The sequence below is a fragment of the Hyperolius riggenbachi genome, chromosome 10, assembly GCF_040937935.1.
Source record: "Hyperolius riggenbachi isolate aHypRig1 chromosome 10, aHypRig1.pri, whole genome shotgun sequence".
Lineage (NCBI taxonomy): Eukaryota > Metazoa > Chordata > Amphibia > Anura > Hyperoliidae > Hyperolius > Hyperolius riggenbachi.
The window spans coordinates 3,360,076-3,377,022 of NC_090655.1; the positions used below are offsets into that span (position 1 = coordinate 3,360,076).

At 47.2% G+C, this 16,947-nt stretch overlaps 1 protein-coding gene across 1 annotated transcript in view; it reads right to left on the reverse strand.

Annotated features, from left to right (window-relative positions):
* ARHGAP19 (Rho GTPase activating protein 19) overlaps window positions 1-16,947 on the reverse strand; it is a 53,601-nt gene that overhangs the window by 19,174 nt on the left and 17,480 nt on the right. The window contains exons 2-7 of the mRNA XM_068258817.1: window positions 13,597-13,862; window positions 11,419-11,499; window positions 10,189-10,398; window positions 6,693-6,919; window positions 5,636-5,722; window positions 1,099-1,161 (exon numbers count right to left, since the gene is read on the reverse strand). Coding sequence (XP_068114918.1) covers window positions 1,099-1,161; window positions 5,636-5,722; window positions 6,693-6,919; window positions 10,189-10,398; window positions 11,419-11,499; window positions 13,597-13,862 — 934 coding nt within the window. The remainder of the gene's footprint in view (window positions 1-1,098; window positions 1,162-5,635; window positions 5,723-6,692; window positions 6,920-10,188; window positions 10,399-11,418; window positions 11,500-13,596; window positions 13,863-16,947) is intronic.

Genomic DNA, 16,947 nt, shown 5'->3' on the forward strand with positions numbered 1-16,947 from the left:
GCTGCTGCACACAGCCCATGCATGGATACAGGATGCCCCGCCCTCAACTGCTGCACATGCATGGATACAGGATGTCCCGCCCTGAGCTGCTGCACACTGCGCATGCATGTATACAGGATGTCGCGCCCTCAGCTGCTGCACACAGCCCATGCATGGATACAGGATGCCCCGCCCTCAGCTGCTGCACATGCATGGATACAGGATGTCCCGCCCTCAGCTGCTGCACATGCATGTATACAGGATGTCGCGCCCTCAGCTGCTGCACACGGCGCATTCATGTATACAGGATGTCCCGCCCTCAGCTGCTGCACACTGCGTATGCCCCGCTATCAGCTGCTGCACACTGCGCTTGCATGGATACAGGATGCCCCACCCTCAGTTGCTGCACAATGTGCATGCATGGATACAGGATACCCCGCCCTCTGCTGCTGCACACTGTATGCCCGCCCCCTCAGCTGCTGCACACTGCGCTTGCATGTATACAGGATGTCCCGCCCTCTGCTGCTGCACACTGCATCTGCCCCGCCCTCAGCTGCTGCACACTGCGCTTGCATGTATACAGGATGTCCCGCCCTCAGCTGCTGCACACTGTGTATACCCCGCCCCCTCAGCTGCTGCACACTGCGCTTGCATGTATACAGGATGTCCCGCCCTCTGCTGCTGCACACTGCATCTGCCCCGCCCTCAGCTGCTGCACACTGTGCTTGCATGTATACAGGATGTCCCGCCCTCTGCTGCTGCACAGAGCCACTTGGGAACACAATGAGGAGGCCGTGTGGACAGGACAGGACATGTGGAAGCGTCATGCAGCTTATGGAGGCACTGAAGAAGCCCCAGGTATGACCACCTTGGATAGTTTTACTTAATTCAGGTACCCTTTAAATCTATAATCAAACACATGGAAAGTGTGGTGGATTATCAGCAGCAGCAGCCCGACAGAAAAGAGGGAGTAGAAAGGAAACTTGGAATCCATCACCCACTCTGCTATATAAATGTATAATAATAATAATAATAATAATAATAATGTTGCAGTGAATGAGCCCCTACAGACAGCAGCGCCTCCATCTTCTCCGACGGATACGGCGTTATTCTGCTTACCTTTGCCGGAGTCCGATGTCCACTGAAATGCATCCGCGCAAATTCCCGTATGTATGGAGGGGCCTGGAAGCAAAAATCACACTTCAGATAAGGGAACGGCTGACAGCAATACCTCCACAACATTCAAGGCCACATTAGGGAGGAACTCCGGCCTGAATCCCAGCACACACTTTCAATTAAAATTGGCCAATCACTGGTTAATTTTACCAACGCCATGTAGTATGAGAGCTTACCTACAGAGTCTGTTAAAGCGGACCCAAACCAAACATTTTTTTAATTCTAAATATTTAGTTGCACCACTCTGACACATACACAGATAAATAAACACTCCTTCAAGCCTATGAGCATTTCAGTGCATGCTTTTCACCCTTCTCTTCTCATAACTAGGGTTACACAGGGGGCAGCCATTAGCAATTCCTCCATTGCCGGACACCATCTACTCCACCAGTCTGCCGGATTCTGTCCCGGCAATATGAAAGGAAGGGGGGGGGGTTCCTCCAATAAATGTAAAATATTTTATATTAGTCATCATGCAGCTGAAAAAAGGCTGCTATTTATTATTATAAGTTATAAAATAGATTTTATTTCTGAAATCTTGTATTTTTAATTTGGGTCCACTTGAAAAGTATTCGAAATCTGTAGGGCCACCTACTGCATGGAAATTGTAAAATTAGCCAATCAAAACTGGATGTCTGTATTCGTCATAAGATCAGTTTCACAAAAACAGAGATAAAGATCTGCAGATGACGCAAAATAGCATTTTTATATAGAAAAGACGACATTCTAATCCCTCTGCGCCCCTTGGGCAGCAGAGTTATTGGAGGGTCTGAAATGAAATGGTCATTAGGAATAATTCCAGCTTGGAATTTTAAGGTTAATTGGGAACTGAAATGAGTGATATGGTGGCTGCCATATTTATCTGCTTTTAAACAATACCAGTTGCCTGCTGATGAATTTGGCTGGAGTAGTGTCTGAATAACACCAGAAACAAGCATGAAGCTAATCTTGTCACATCTGAGAATAATGTCAAACACCTGATCTGCTGCATGCTTGTTCAGGGGATATGGGTAAAAAGTATTAGAGGCAGAGGATCAGCAGGGCTGCCAGGCAACTGGTATTGCTTTTAAAATAAATAAATATTGAAGCCTCCACATCTCTCTGACTTCAGTTGTCTATTAAGGTTCAGCACCGGTAGAGGGAGGGTTCTGTGTAAGAGTAGGGTGGGATAATTGTAAAATATCAGTAACTATTACTGATATTTTACCGTTGTAATAGAATAGCTGTAATTTTACCTGTATTACACTAGTAGCGGTCTCCAGCTGCCTTTTTACATGCAGGCAGATCTCCTTCCCAGTGTACGCCCAATACAAAGGCTAGCAAGCAATGTGAATATGCAGGAGGGATATAGGAGCAAACATATCAATGCCCTGGCTGGCTAAGAGGTGAGCCTTGGACTCTGCAAACCTTCTGCTAAAAGGGTCTCCTCCACGATTCCCGCAATTAACCTCTCTGGGCCAGAAGACCTCTCCTCTGGATGTCGGACAAGTGACTGGGCACCAGTATGGACTCCCTTTAGATGAAGTGGATGATTCTCTTTACTCCCAGTGAAGCCATATAGGAGAATCTCAGCATTCCGCTTACAGACTTCCTCCATCTCCTCCCCCCACTGAATTGTTTTCTTAGAAATGCAGCAATTACTGAACGACTAATGTATACTTTTGTAGAAGTGGGAAGATTTCATTCGCTTTTCAGGCTCATCAGCGATAGAAGGCATTGTACAAATTAGCGTTAAGTACGCTTGATGCATCGGAGGTAAGACATCTTTAGGGACGCTACGTTGGCATGGCAACTCGAAGGGATGCGCAGCGTCATGGAAAAACAAGGGGGGACGCTAATTGATGTACTCTGAATGAGTGAACTGAATATGGTCAATGCAAAGTCTACAGTAATTATAATGAGGTGTCAGTCCTGTAGCTATACATTGTAAATTAAGGCATTTTGAAACATGGTTTCAGCACTAGATTGTAAGCTTGTAAGGGCAGGGCTCTCTCCCTCTTGTTTCCTGGAAATCATTATACATTTTATTCATCATGTTACTTTTATCACTGTCATTACCAGTACCGTATCGTTTTGGTAATTTGTCACTAATTATGTATCTTGTATATTGGTGTACACCATTGTCTGTATTATGTACCCCATGTTCGTTTCTTACTTTGTACAGCGCCACGGAATGTGTTGGCACTTTATAACTTAATAATAATAAGTGTGTGTGTGTGTGTGTACACGTGTGCGTGTGCGTGCGTGCGTGTGCGTGTGTGTGCGTGTGTGCGTACACGTGTGTGCGTGTGTGTGTACACGTGTGTGTGTGTACGTGTGCGTGTGTGCGTACACGTGTGTGCGTGTGTGTGTGTACACGTGTGTGTGTGTACGTGTGCGTGTGCGTGTACACGTGTGTGTGTGTACGTGTGCGTGTGTGTACGTGTGCGTGTGTGTGCGTGTGCGTGTACACGTGTGTGTGTACGTGTGCGTGTGTGTACGTGTGCGTGTACACGTGTGTGTGTGTACGTGTGCGTGTGTGTACGTGTGTGTGTACACGTGTGTGTGTACACGTGTGTACGTGCATGTGTGTGTGTACACGTGTGTGCGTGTGTACACGTGTGTGCGTGTGTACACGTGTGTGCGTGTGTACACGTGTACACGTGTGTGCGTGTGTACACGTGTACACGTGTGTGCGTGTGTACACGTGTACACGTGTGTGCGTGTGTACACGTGTGTGTGCGCGTGTGTGTACACGTGTGTGTGCGCGTGTGTGTACACGTGTGTGTGCGCGTGTGTGTACACGTGTGTGTGCGCGTGTGTGTACACGTGTGTGTGCGCGTGTGTGTACACGTGTGTGTGTGTGTGTGTACACGTGTGTGTGTGTGTGTGTGTGTGTGTGTGTGTGTGTGTACACGTGTGTGTGTGTGTGTGTGTGTGTACACGTGTGTGTGTGTACACGTGTGTGTGTGTGTGTGTGTGTGTGTGTGTGTGTGTGTGTGTGTGTGTGTGTGTGTGTGTGTGTACGTGTGTGTGTGTGTGTGTGTACTTACGTACGTGTGTGTGTGTACGCGTGTGTATGTGTATACACGTGTATGTGTGTGTGTGTGTGTGTGTGTGTGTGTGTGTGTGTGGGGGGGGGGGGGGGGAGTGTCACTGCGTCTTCTAGTCCAAATGCAGGGAGTCCCTGACTAGTGAAGGCCTGACAATACGAACCTCCAACCCGCCGCAATGCAGAGGAGGACACAGGAGGACACAAAGGGGCATAGAGAGGGATACAAGGAAGACAGCAGAGGACACATGGCAGACACAAGAGGAATAAGGGGGCAGAATCCACAAGATGCCCCTCACCATGGATGCACCAGGTTTAGTATATAATTTTTCCCCTGATTTTTGTCCTCTAAGACTGGGTGCGTCTTATAGTCTGAAAAATACGGTACTTTAGTTTCAAGACTTGCAACCCCAATCTACACATTATAAAAACACATGCAAATATTTACCTAGGAATTCAAGCGCAGACATGATTTAGTGCGCATTTCCACAGCCTGTTCGCTATGGTGAATAAATGTGAGGTAACACCAAAAATCACACCTGCCGAATGGCTCAGACCCCCTATAATGGGAACGACATCTCTCTGAAATGCATTATCGTCGTGTACAAAAGGTTTTCTCTACAGGAGCAGTCTGCATGCAAGCCAGAATTCCCGGCATCTCGGTGGTCAATCTCTAATTGTGACTAGCAAATCAGAGTATTCGGAATCCATCACCTGATCACCCTGATGGGCCGGCTTCCCTGTGAGCGCTCTGACACACGGGGGCGTGGCTACTGCTGAATAGCGGGAAGTGCATGCTTTGTGCCGCCGAGTGCCCGCACACTGCCTTGTCTCAGAGTTCTGGAACTAAACCTCATCACCTGATCACCCTGATGGGCCGGTCTTACACGTGGGCGTGGTTACTGCTGAATAGCGGGAAGTGCATGCTTTGTGCCGCCTAGTGCCCACACACTGCCTTGTCTCAGAGCTCCGGTACTAAAGCTAAAGCTCATCACCTGATCACCCTGATGGGCTGGCTTCCCTGCGAGCACTCTGACACACGGGGGCGTGGCTACTGCTGAATAGCGGGAAGTGCATGCCTAGTGCCCACACACTGCCTTGTCTCAGAGTTCTGGAACTAAAGCTAAACCTCAGCGACAATGTCTCTCCAGCAGCCAAGCTGCATCGCAGCACAGAAAGCAGGAATTAGGTGGTTTATAACTGCTCAGAAGCAGTTTAGATTGTAAGCTCACAAGGGCAGGGCTCTCTCACTTTGTTACACATTTCTTCATGTTAGTTTTGTCTTTGCCCAGTCACCATGCAGAAGAAACCTGGTCAGCAGTGGGTGCTGTAGCCCGCCATGTTACGTTTTGTCACAGCTCAGGTACGCTAGAGCAACAGGACAAAGATTTTGCTTAAAGAGCCTAAAGATAAATAAAATAAGAGCACATACAAACCGCTGTCACTTACCTTAAATAGTTTTTGTGAATGTTTTATCATAAACGTCACCCCATTTGTGAGCTTTATTATATGTTCTTGCAGGTCATTGGCGGTGACCTATAACACAAAGAAAGCAGTAGAAGTCAAACAGGAAGTCCGATACAGGAACTTATTACAGCCAAAAACACAGTCACTAAAACAAACCTGAAATGAAAACAAACCAAGAGAGAATACTGTAGTTGTATATGGAGCTTTCCTAGTGTCTCATATTCCTATTTTCACAAGTTAAATGTGATCTCTGAAGTTTTCATAGCAGCCATGTAAGTGTGACATAAGATCTGGTTCATTTAGCTTCCAACAAAAACAAATATTGAGCTTCTCGGCTTCATTTCTCTGCTGTCAACAGCAGTGTTTGCTCAGCCAGATAAAAGTGTTTAGGTTCTACATATTTATTTATTTTTTTTAAAGTGGACACAGGCAAGTTTTGAGCAGGCTTAGCACCACATGTACACCCATGCTTATCTCAGGTCACATTTCAGTTCAGGTGCACTTTAACTGACAGGGGTACTTACCTTGGGAGGGAGAAGCCTCTGGATCCTAAAGAAGCTTTTTTAGTCCTCAGCAGAAGCGATCCAGCGGTGGAACCCCCGAAAGGCTTGCTGGCACTGTGCGCAGAAGCGGCTTTCCGTTCGGGCTCCAGGAGCGTAAGCCGAGCTCAATCTGGTCCGCTCTACTGTGCAGGTGCGAGCTGTGTGTGCCTTCACCTGCCTACTTTCTGCTATAAAGATTTTGCTTTATCAGAATAAGAGTTCCTTCCCATTAAAAAGCCTAAAAGCTGAAAGAACCGAATCTTTTCGCGCAAGTGAAGGGAGAGCTGTGCACATTAGATTGTGAGAAGACTCCACTGGTTGCTGCATTGGCCAATCACTGGCCAACGTGGGGAGTGTCCCCAGTCCATCCATACAGCTGCATAAAAACACTACTATAGACCTGAGGAACTGGGCAGGTCCCACGAAACGAGTCATCTTTTCTTGTGTCCAATTATTATTAAGCCTCCCACCTGAGGCAAGATTGCTTTATTACTCACGTTCTTGGGCCACAGGATGTGCGGGGCGAACATCAGAGCCAGGTTGTGGGCGGACATCTTGTTCCGTTCTTGTTTCTTTGCCGTCTGATAGAGCAGATCCAGAAGCAGTTTGAGGAGATTTCTGTTGGGGGATGGGAGCAGCAGGAACAGGAGCTGCAGGGCCTCGATTTGTCGCTCTTTATCCGGTGCGCCCGTCCGGTTACCTTTATCATCGAGAAGCATCAAGTCTGTTAAAATACACAATCAAAAAGGCGACATCGTTGGTTTAGTTCTTTTTCCTCCATAAAAAAAAAAAAAAGTTTATCTACTGTATAGAGATGAACTGGGACTGGCTAAATTCAGGAATTCTAGCTCATCTTAAAATAAGGAACCCTGTATCCAAAAATCATAATTGTATTGCTAACAGTAAATGGCAAAGAAATGAACAGCGCTACTTACAAACAGATAAGTGCCTACCTGCAAGAGAGTGCAAGCCCCACTTGTGGGATATAATACACACCGAGCATACACATGACCTGTCTACCACTGGAGGATGCTGGTTTCCTGTAACAGCTTGCATGCAACTTGTTAAGTACTCGTCCCTCCCACTGCGAAGAAGTCAATCCTCCATGGGAGGGGCCTAACACTAACTAAATCCTAACCTATGTATATGCATAGCCTGGGTGCGGCTAATCAAATAAAATCGAAAATTGAAAATTGCGCAAAAGGTGGATCAGCGCAACACCAGGCCGCCTCCGAATGGCCTCCAATCAAAGATGCGCTGAGCCCCCCCAAGAACTACAAACGCACCTTGAACCCAAACAGAAGCTCTGCATATACACCAAAAGCATGGCTGTTAAGTGGGAGCAGCTGACCAAAAATGAATTAAATTAGTACATAGCAAGGAAATGAACAGCGCTACTCAAAAACAGGCAAGTGCCTACCTGCAAGAGAGTGCAAGCCCCACCTGTGGGATCGAATACACACCGAGCATACACATGACCTGTCTACCACTAGAGGAGGATGTTGGTTTCCTGTAACAGCTTGCATGCAACTTGTTAAGTACTCGTCCCTCCCACTGCGGAGAAGTCATCCCCCTATGGGAGGGGACATAACACTAACTAAATCCTAACCTATGCATAGCCTGGGTGCGCCACCAAGTAAACTTGAAAATTGCACAAAAGGTGGATCAGCGCACCTCTGATTGGAGGCCATTCGGAGGCGGCCTGGTGATGCGCTGATCCACCTTTTGCGCAATTTTCATTTATCATCTAATAGTAACTGGTAGTGAGAAGTCCACCCAGATCGGACCTGACTGGCATTCCTAAAACTGAACCACAGCAGAAAACCAAGGCAGCCAAATAAAATGGGGGGTGGGGGTGAGGGGTTTAACCACCTTAGCGGTATGGACGAGCTCAGCTCGTCCATTACCGCCAGAGGGTGCCACTCAGGCCCTGCTGGGCCGATTTTAATGAAATAAAAAGCAGCACACGCAGCCGGCACTTTGCCAGCCGCGTGTGCTACCTGATCGCCGTGAGCAGCGGCGAAAGAGGGTCCCCCCAGCCGCCCGAGCCCAGCGTAGCCGGAACAAACAGTTCCGGCCAGCGCTAAGGGCTGGATTGGAGGCGGCTGACGTCAGGTCGTCGGCTGATGTCCATGACGTCACTCCGCTCGTCGCTATGGCGATGAAGTAAGCAAAACAAGGAAGGCCGCTCATTGCGGCCTTCCTTGTTAATTCTGACCGCCGGAGGCGATCAGAATTACGGATCGGGAGCGCCCTCTAGTGGGCTTTCATGCATGGAATAGTTTTTTTTTTCTTTAAAAAAAAAACCCTCCCGCAGCCTCCCTGGCGATCTTAATAGAACGCCAGGGTGGTTAAGGGGGACAAGGTAGCATCATGTGTGCACGCCTGTACCTGCACGTCCGCATGCATCCCCTACACAGCATCAGACAGGCCGGTTTCACGCTGCTAATCAGCGCAATGCACCGCTAAAAAAATAGCCTTCAGGGATTACCGCTGCAATTTCCCTTCTGGCTGCAAGCCAAGAAGGAAGTAGGGCTCTCTAGCAATCACTTCCTGTGTGCGCGGAGGTGCATTGTCAAAATACGCTTCCGTGCATGCGCAATGCATATTCATGCGGCGGACTGTTTAAAATATGTGCAGCGCCATAAACTTACAAGACTTCCGTCAGCGTACGTCACTGCGCATGATGGACACCAACCCGCAGATGCTCCAGCGTCACACTACACAATACATACATAGACATAGGACTATGGCAGAGATTAGATTGTGAGCCCCTCTGAGGGACAGTTAGTGACAACAGCGCTGCGTAAGATGTTGGCGCTATATAAATACTTAAAATAATACAATTTTACCACCTCCATGTAATATTTTAACCACTTAAGCAGAACTGGATGAACATTCTCGTCCAGTTGGACTGCGCTCACTCCCGTGGGGCCGCGTGCGCTCCCGCCGCCGGCCGTTAGCCAGCGATCAATGAAATGGATTATAGATCCCTTTCATTGATCGAAGCCTCCCACAGAAAAGCCGACAGCGTCTCATCAGAGGCTACGGTTCTTCTGAGTTTCAAAAAGTTCCCCGTCTTCATTCTTCTTCCTGGAAGCGTACTATCACGCTTCCAGGACTTTTTCACTGTGGCCAAATAGTAAAACTACACACACACACACACACACACACTTTTTTACATTTATAATTAGCTGTTTAACTCAGACACCAAAAATATACAGTTTTTCATACAAAAACAAAAAAAATTACAATAAAAAACAAAAACAAAACAAATAGCTACCTAAGGGTCTGAACTTTTTAAATATGCATGTCAAAAAAAGTATATTAATATAATGTTTTTAATTATGGGCTTGTAAATAGTGATGGATGCAAATTGAAAAAATGCACCTTTATCTCCAAATAAAATATTGGCGCCATACATTGTGATAGGGACATAATTTAAATGGTGTAATAAGCGGGACAAATGGGCAAATACAATACATGGGTTTTAATTATGGAGGCATGTATTAATTTCAAACTAAAGCCAAAAACTGAGAAATAATGATTTTTCTCCATTTCTTTCTTAATATTCCTGTTAAAATGGATTTAGAATCAAATAAATTCTTAGCAAAATGTATCACACAAAGAAAGCCTTATTAGTGGCGGAAAAAACAACATATAGACCAATTCATTGTGATGAGTAGTGATAAAGTTATTGGAAAATTAATGGGAGGTGAAAGTTGCTCAGATGCAAAAAATAAACAACCCTGTGGGCTTAAGTGGTTAATGCAAGTCAATTGGAGCTTGCTTTAAAAAATGAAACCGGACTGAAAAAGAGCTCTGCGGTGCCCTAAATGATGAATGATCAGAGCGAGATTCTCACGCCTTCTGCAGCAGTTTGCATATATTGTATATTAGATGTCTGCTGATAGAAGCAGCCATGTCAGTGATAATTCCCCTTAGCCTGAACACTCCCGATTAATGACAAGCGTCTGTATGGCGGTTCTGTACCTGCGATCTTTAGGTGGGCGTGGTAATGGCGGTGCGTCAGTAACGGTTCCGGCAGCTCTCCCAGGAACATCTTCAGGAGGGTGGCGACATCGTTCGGATGAAACTCACCAGAATCCACGTCAACATCTGTCCCGCTATCCAGGCTGTCCTTCAGAATCTGCTGCCGATTGCTGTTCCCGGGAATTCTGAACAGACCTTCCGTGCGGAGATCTGCGAGGACGATAAAGACATCGGTCACACGGAGCAGGCTGCGGCCAGAAACGGCGCTACCAAGTAACGGTCAGGAAATGATTACTATTATGAAGTTATATAGCAAATCTTTACATCATCGCATTGCCCAATGCTGTCCTCAGGCGATTCTGAAAGTGATAACGAGGTGAGAGTTATATGGAGGCTGCCATATTTATTTCCTTTTAAACAATACAGATTGCCTGGCTGTCTTGCTGCACCTCTGCCTCTAATACTTTTAGCCACAGCCCCTGAACAAGCATGCAGCAAATCTGGTGCGCTGACTGAAGTGTGACTGGATTAGCTGCATGCTTGTTCCGGGTGTGTGATTCAGACACTACTGCAGCCAAATAGCAGCAGGACTGCCAGGCAACTGGTATTGTTTAAAAGGAAACAAACATGGCAGAATTTGACTATGTCATTGCTATATAAATAATAATCATTACTAATAATATAGTAGGCTACTAGATTATGACTATGGTAGGATTAGAGTGTGAGCTGCTCTGAGGACAGTCAGTGACATGACTGTGTACTCTGTAATGTGCTGCAGAAGATGTCAGTGCTATATTAATACATAATAATAATATGGTAGGACATTAGTCTATGACTATGGTAGGATTAGAGTGTGAGCTCCTATGAGGACAGTCAGTGACATGGCTACGTACTCTGTAATGTGCTGCAGAAGAGGTCAGTGCTATATAAATACATAATAATAATATGGGAGGACATTACACTATGACTATGGTAGGATTAGAGTGAGCTCCTCTGAGGACAGTTAGTGACATGGCTATGTACTTTGTAAAGTGCTGCAGAAGATGGCAGTGCTATATAATTATTATTATTATTATGGTACACAGAACGGAGTCAGATTGCGGATATTCAGAAGGAGTTCAGTAATGGTACTTCCTGCAGTACTGTCATCACAGCTGCTACAATCTCCCTCGCTCTGGTGAACAAGGAGGACACTTCAGCGGAGTGCAGGCAGATGGGAGAGGCACTTACTCCTGTGGAGGTACTCAATAAGCTGGTAGATTTGCGCTATGCCTTCTTCTGTCAGAGGTGCTCCAAAGACGATGCCTTTTTCTGCAGAGAGGAGACAGGAAGAGAGAGGGGGGTTATTAAGCAGCATTTCCCAGAGACACAGGGAACATGAAAGGTGTTATTTTTCTCTGATGAGCAGACATGAAAGCCGCGGGACTGCTGCGCATCGTGTCCAGAGCCACGGCTGTACTCGCGCACCCGCTTATCTGCAGCATGTATAATGTTCCAAGTTTTATATAAAGTTCAGAAGTGGAGGACGGTCACTTCGTACTGTGTTACAGAAGACAGACGTCACTGATGCACAAAGCCCTTATTATAAGAGTTTAACTTACCTGGTGCTTCTACCGGCCCCCTGAAGACCCGCGCCGGGACAAACCGATCCTCTGGTCCCCGCCGCAGATCACTTTCATTTTCAGCAAGAGGCCACTGCGCCTACCCAGCCCTGGCCTCGCGTACACACCTGTCGCCGGAAGCGTCCTGCGCAGTACAAAGTTTTCTGATACTGTGCCTGCGACAAGAGCGTGTGCAAGGAAGTGCGTGGCCATGGCCACGTAGGCGCAGTAGCTTGCGACTTAAAAGTCAGCACAAATTAAAAAAAAAAAATCAAAACAAAAAAAGGGGAGCCGCAGCGGGTACCGGAGGATTGGTTTGTCCAAGCGCAGTCACAGGACGACTGCAGGGGGGCGGATAGAAGCCCCAGCTAAGTTAAACACTTTTCTTTTTTAACTGCTTACAGGTGTCCTTTAAGACTGACACATCAATTTTTCGAGTCAATCAACCATCTGATAATTTTATCGAATTGGATGAAAATCTGTACCGCAATAAGCATGCCCGATTGCGATTGACAATTCAACCGATATCAGGTGGATGAATCGATTGAGTATGCTGGGAAATCTCAGCCCGATGTTGATGGGTGCATGGCGGTAACTGCTTGCGACATCGCAGTGGAACCCTTGGCTGCAATCCTTCCAAATGTAAATGTGCCTCCCCAGGGCAATCAAATCCCACCTGTTCCAGCAGCGCAAGAGCACATCTTACTGCCCATACAATTCTATGGGGCTGTTCACAGTACTGCATTGTAACATATCGCATTAGTCTAATGCTGGCTACACACGTTGTGATTTTCCGCTTATTTCCAACATGTTTGATCGGGTTTCGATGGATAGAGCCGTCGATTTTGCATACTTAAAGAAGAACTCCAGTGAAAAATGATGTAATTAAAAAAAAAAGTGCTTCATTTTTACAATAATGATGTATAAATGATTTAGTCAGTGTTTGCCCATTGTGAAATCTTTTAAATCCCTGATTTACATTCTGACATTTATCACATGGTGACATTTTTACTGCTGGCAGGTGATGTAGCTGCTGTTTGCTTTTTTGTTAGTTGGAAACAGCTGTAAACAGCTATTTCCCACAATGCAACAAGGTTCAGACAGGGAACTGCCAGGAGTACCACGGTCCTCAGAGTTTCTTGTGGGAGGGGTTTCACCACAATATCAGTCATACAGAGCCCCCTGGTGGTCTGTTTGTGAAAAGGAATATATTTCTCATGTAAAAGGGGGTAACAGCTACTGATTTGGGATAAAGTTCAATTCTTGGTCGGAGTTTCTCTTTAAGTATGCAAAAATCGATGGCTGTATCCATCGAATCCCGATCGAACATGTCGGAGATAAACGATCCCGCGGATCGTGCAGGAAATCACAACGTGTGTACCCAGCATGCCTGTATGCACACTGGAGGTTGGCAGGGAGGTGCGACGACCAAGCTGTGAAACAAAGAGAATTGGAGGAGAGGTTACGGGTGACACGAAAAGATTAGCAGCTTTGCCATCTTCCATTCGTTACTGTCACCTGTGCTGCCCCAAGTGGTGGAGGTCAGCGAGCGGCAGGAAACCAGCATCTAAGACTACGATTCTACTAGGAGCACGAAAAATCGCATGCAAATTTTCAAATGTGAAACTTGCACAATATATTACAAGGCAATGGAGCGTCCGACGAGGGAGGCCTCGCACCTCATTGGGCTGGAGGAAGCCCCAGGCAAGTATAAATACCCCCAGTAATGAGATCTCAGGCACACAAAGCACAGAAGTGAAGGTACTGCAGATTTTTAGGGCCCTATAGAGAGAGTGATGTCACTGACCTTTTCGCTTGAGGAAGTTGAGGGACCTGAAGAAGGCAGTGGCCGCCCCGTTCTGCCCGGGAAGTTTGGGATCCGCCTCTCCCATCAGCTGGGCCAGCTCAGTGCCGGGGAGATCCAGGATTCTGGTGATGTTACTGACCACCAGCTCAGTGAAGACCTCGGGATTCTCATGCCGAAGCTTTTCCACAAAGAAGTCTGGATTGTAGACGACGGGCTGGCTCCGCAGAGCGGCGTCATTACAGATGACAATGCTGCGCAGCGCCTCGCTGGAAGAGAGAAACAAGTCTATAGGAACTGGTCACCTAGATCACATTCAATCACCGCAAGCAGTATCATGTGCCCAGCAACAGCCCTAGAGACGGCGGTCACATGATATGCCTGCATACACGTTTCATGCAAGCTCACAACTGGACCAGACAAAACAAGATGCATAGAATTAGAATTAAGAGTACCTAAATTATCAATTACAGTTTGCTTTAAAACTGATAACTTGCCAAGATATATAAAATCACACATAATAATAATTTTCTCACTTTATTCCACATATGGTCTTGAAATCCCCATCCCCAGTGTGAAATTAGGCCAGGTTGATTTTTCTTTCCAAACCATAGGTGCAAAGGATGCTGGGGGATTGAGGTCATAACTCCAACCTCATGCCCTGCTTCCAGCCTACACCACTGTAAAAAGAGATGTGATCTAATCCGGGCATCAGAAATAAGAATTATAGCAAACAGATAGGATAAGACAGACTGCAGCAGTTCTCCTGTCTCTCCTCTCTGTGAAAAGAGATGTAATTTGATCCAGGCAGGCAGAAAGCAGGTGGCGACAGGGAGCAGGGGAGGGAACCAGGCTGGAGGGGAGGACACATGCTGAGGACAGGGAGCAGGGGAGGGAACCAGGCTGGAGGGGAGGACACATGCTGAGGACAGGGAGCAGGGGAGGGAACCAGGATGGAGGGGAGGACCTGAGGGTATACTTTAGCAAGGCTTCAGCAATGAGAAGAGTAGCTGCTACAGATATAAATGTTAGTCTGTTCTATCCACTACAAAACATTCTCTCAATTACAAATTGGGAATATTTCCCCTTAAAGGAATACTTAAAATAAAAAAAATGATTTTTACTCACCTGGGGCATCCCTCAGCCCCCTGAAGCTGTATGGTGTCCTCGCAGCCCCGCTCCGATCCTCCTGTCCCCGCCGGCGGCTACTTCCGGGTTCGGCGACAGCTGCCGACAGGCTGGGAACGCGAGTGATTCTCCGCGTTCCCAGCCGCTATATCACCCTCTATGCTGCAATCTACCACTGCTCCCGCCCACCCCCTTCCAAAGCACAGTTATAGGCCATCAATCTACCACTGCTCCCGCCCACCCCCATTCAGCCTAGATTTTCCTTCCAGCCAATCCCATCAGTCAAAATCTGCAAGTAATTGAACAGGAAAATCAGTAAGTGTATATGGGCACCTTAATTCTTGTCCTAATGACAGCGCTGATGTAAAGTGAAATGATGTGACATCTGCCCAATAGGGAAAAACATTAAAAGGGACACTTAAGTAAAAAAAAAAAAAAAGTTTTACTCACCTAGGGCTTCCAATAGCCCCCTGCAGCTATCCGGTGCCCTCGCCGTCTCCCTCTGATCCTCCTGGCCCTGCCGGCAGCCACTTCCTGTTTCGGTCACAAGAGCTGACAAGCTGGGGACGCGAGTGATTCTTCACATTCCCAGACACATTAGCACCCTCTATGCTGCTATATGGTATATGATATATGCTATAGTAGCATAGATGGCACTATTGGGGCCAGGAACGCGAAGAATCACTCGCGTCCCCAGCCTGTCAGATCCTGTCACCGAAACAGGAAGTGGCTGCCGGCGGGGCCAGGAGGATCGGAGGGAGACAGCGAGGGCACCGGACAGCTGCAGGGGGCTATTGGAAGCCCTACGTGAGTAAAACTCATTTTTTTTTTTTTTTTTTACTTAAGTGTCCCTTTGAAAGGAACTTGAGGTGAGAGGGATATGGAAGCGGACATGTTTATTTCCTTTAAAACAAGGCAGATTGCCTGGCTGTCCTGCTGATCTAATACTTTTAGCCATAGCCCCTGAACAAGCATGCAGCAGATCAGGTGACTGAAGTGTGACTGGATTAGCTGCAGGTTTGTTTCAGGTGTGATTCAGACACTACTGCAGCCAAATAGACCAGCAGGACAGCCACGCAACTGGTATAGTAACAGGAAATAAATATATCGCAGCCTATCGGTCTCACACCTTGGGTTCCTTTTAACAATGGTTGAAGACTCGGAGACCATCAGCCGGCAGGATACAGGAACTATGTTCTGCCAAAGGTTTTCCTCCTTCTGCCCAAAATCAGAGCATATGCAGCAATAAATACGTAACACAGCTAAGAAAGTGCCAAAAAGCTTCGCTAAATACACCAGTAAAGCGTCACATACAGCAAACACTCCCAGCAACGCTGTACAACCAAGAGAGCCAAAACACAGAGCAGCATTGTGAGATATTATTCCTGCACCAGTATAAGATCACAGGTCAGCGCTCGCAATTTAGGACTAACGGGAAAAATGTACATGAGCCCCAGACATACAGACATGGCCATTGTGATAAAACTCCACAGCGCCCCCCTCTGAAGCATGTTGCTGGAACGCTTAGCTTTTCCCTGAAGGGATGACAACGCTAAAGAGACCCCAGACAAAGCGTTCACAATACCGGCATCTCCACCATCAGCGATATCCCTACAGACCACCGACTGCAGAGCAGACAGACAAGAAACACGGAACAGAGAGAAGCCTTACAGGAGAGCGCGGAGCTTCTGGAGCGGCATGAATATGGAAGTGCGAGCGGAGCGCCGGGCATGGAGGACACAACCCATGCACATTCCTGGCATATTCCTGGCTACAATGGAGCATTGTGTGTCCCCTCAGTGCAGACACGGCACCGTACACAGCAAACAGCACCCTACACGGCACTTCACACATACAGCACCACAATGGCACCATACACAGCACCTCACATGGCCACGGCACTTCAATGGCACCATACACAGCACCTCACACGGCCACGGCACTTCAATGGCACCATACACAGTCACTACACTGCAATGGCACCATACACAGCACCTCACACGGCCACGGCACTTCAATGGCACCATACACAGTCACTACACTGCAATGGCACCATACACTACACCTCACACGGCCACGGCACTTCAATGGCACCATACACAGCCACTACACTGCAATGGCACCATACACTACACCTCACACGGCCCGTCAATGGCACCATACAAAGCACCTCACATGGCCACGGCACTTCAATGGCACCATACACAGCCACGACACTGCAATGGC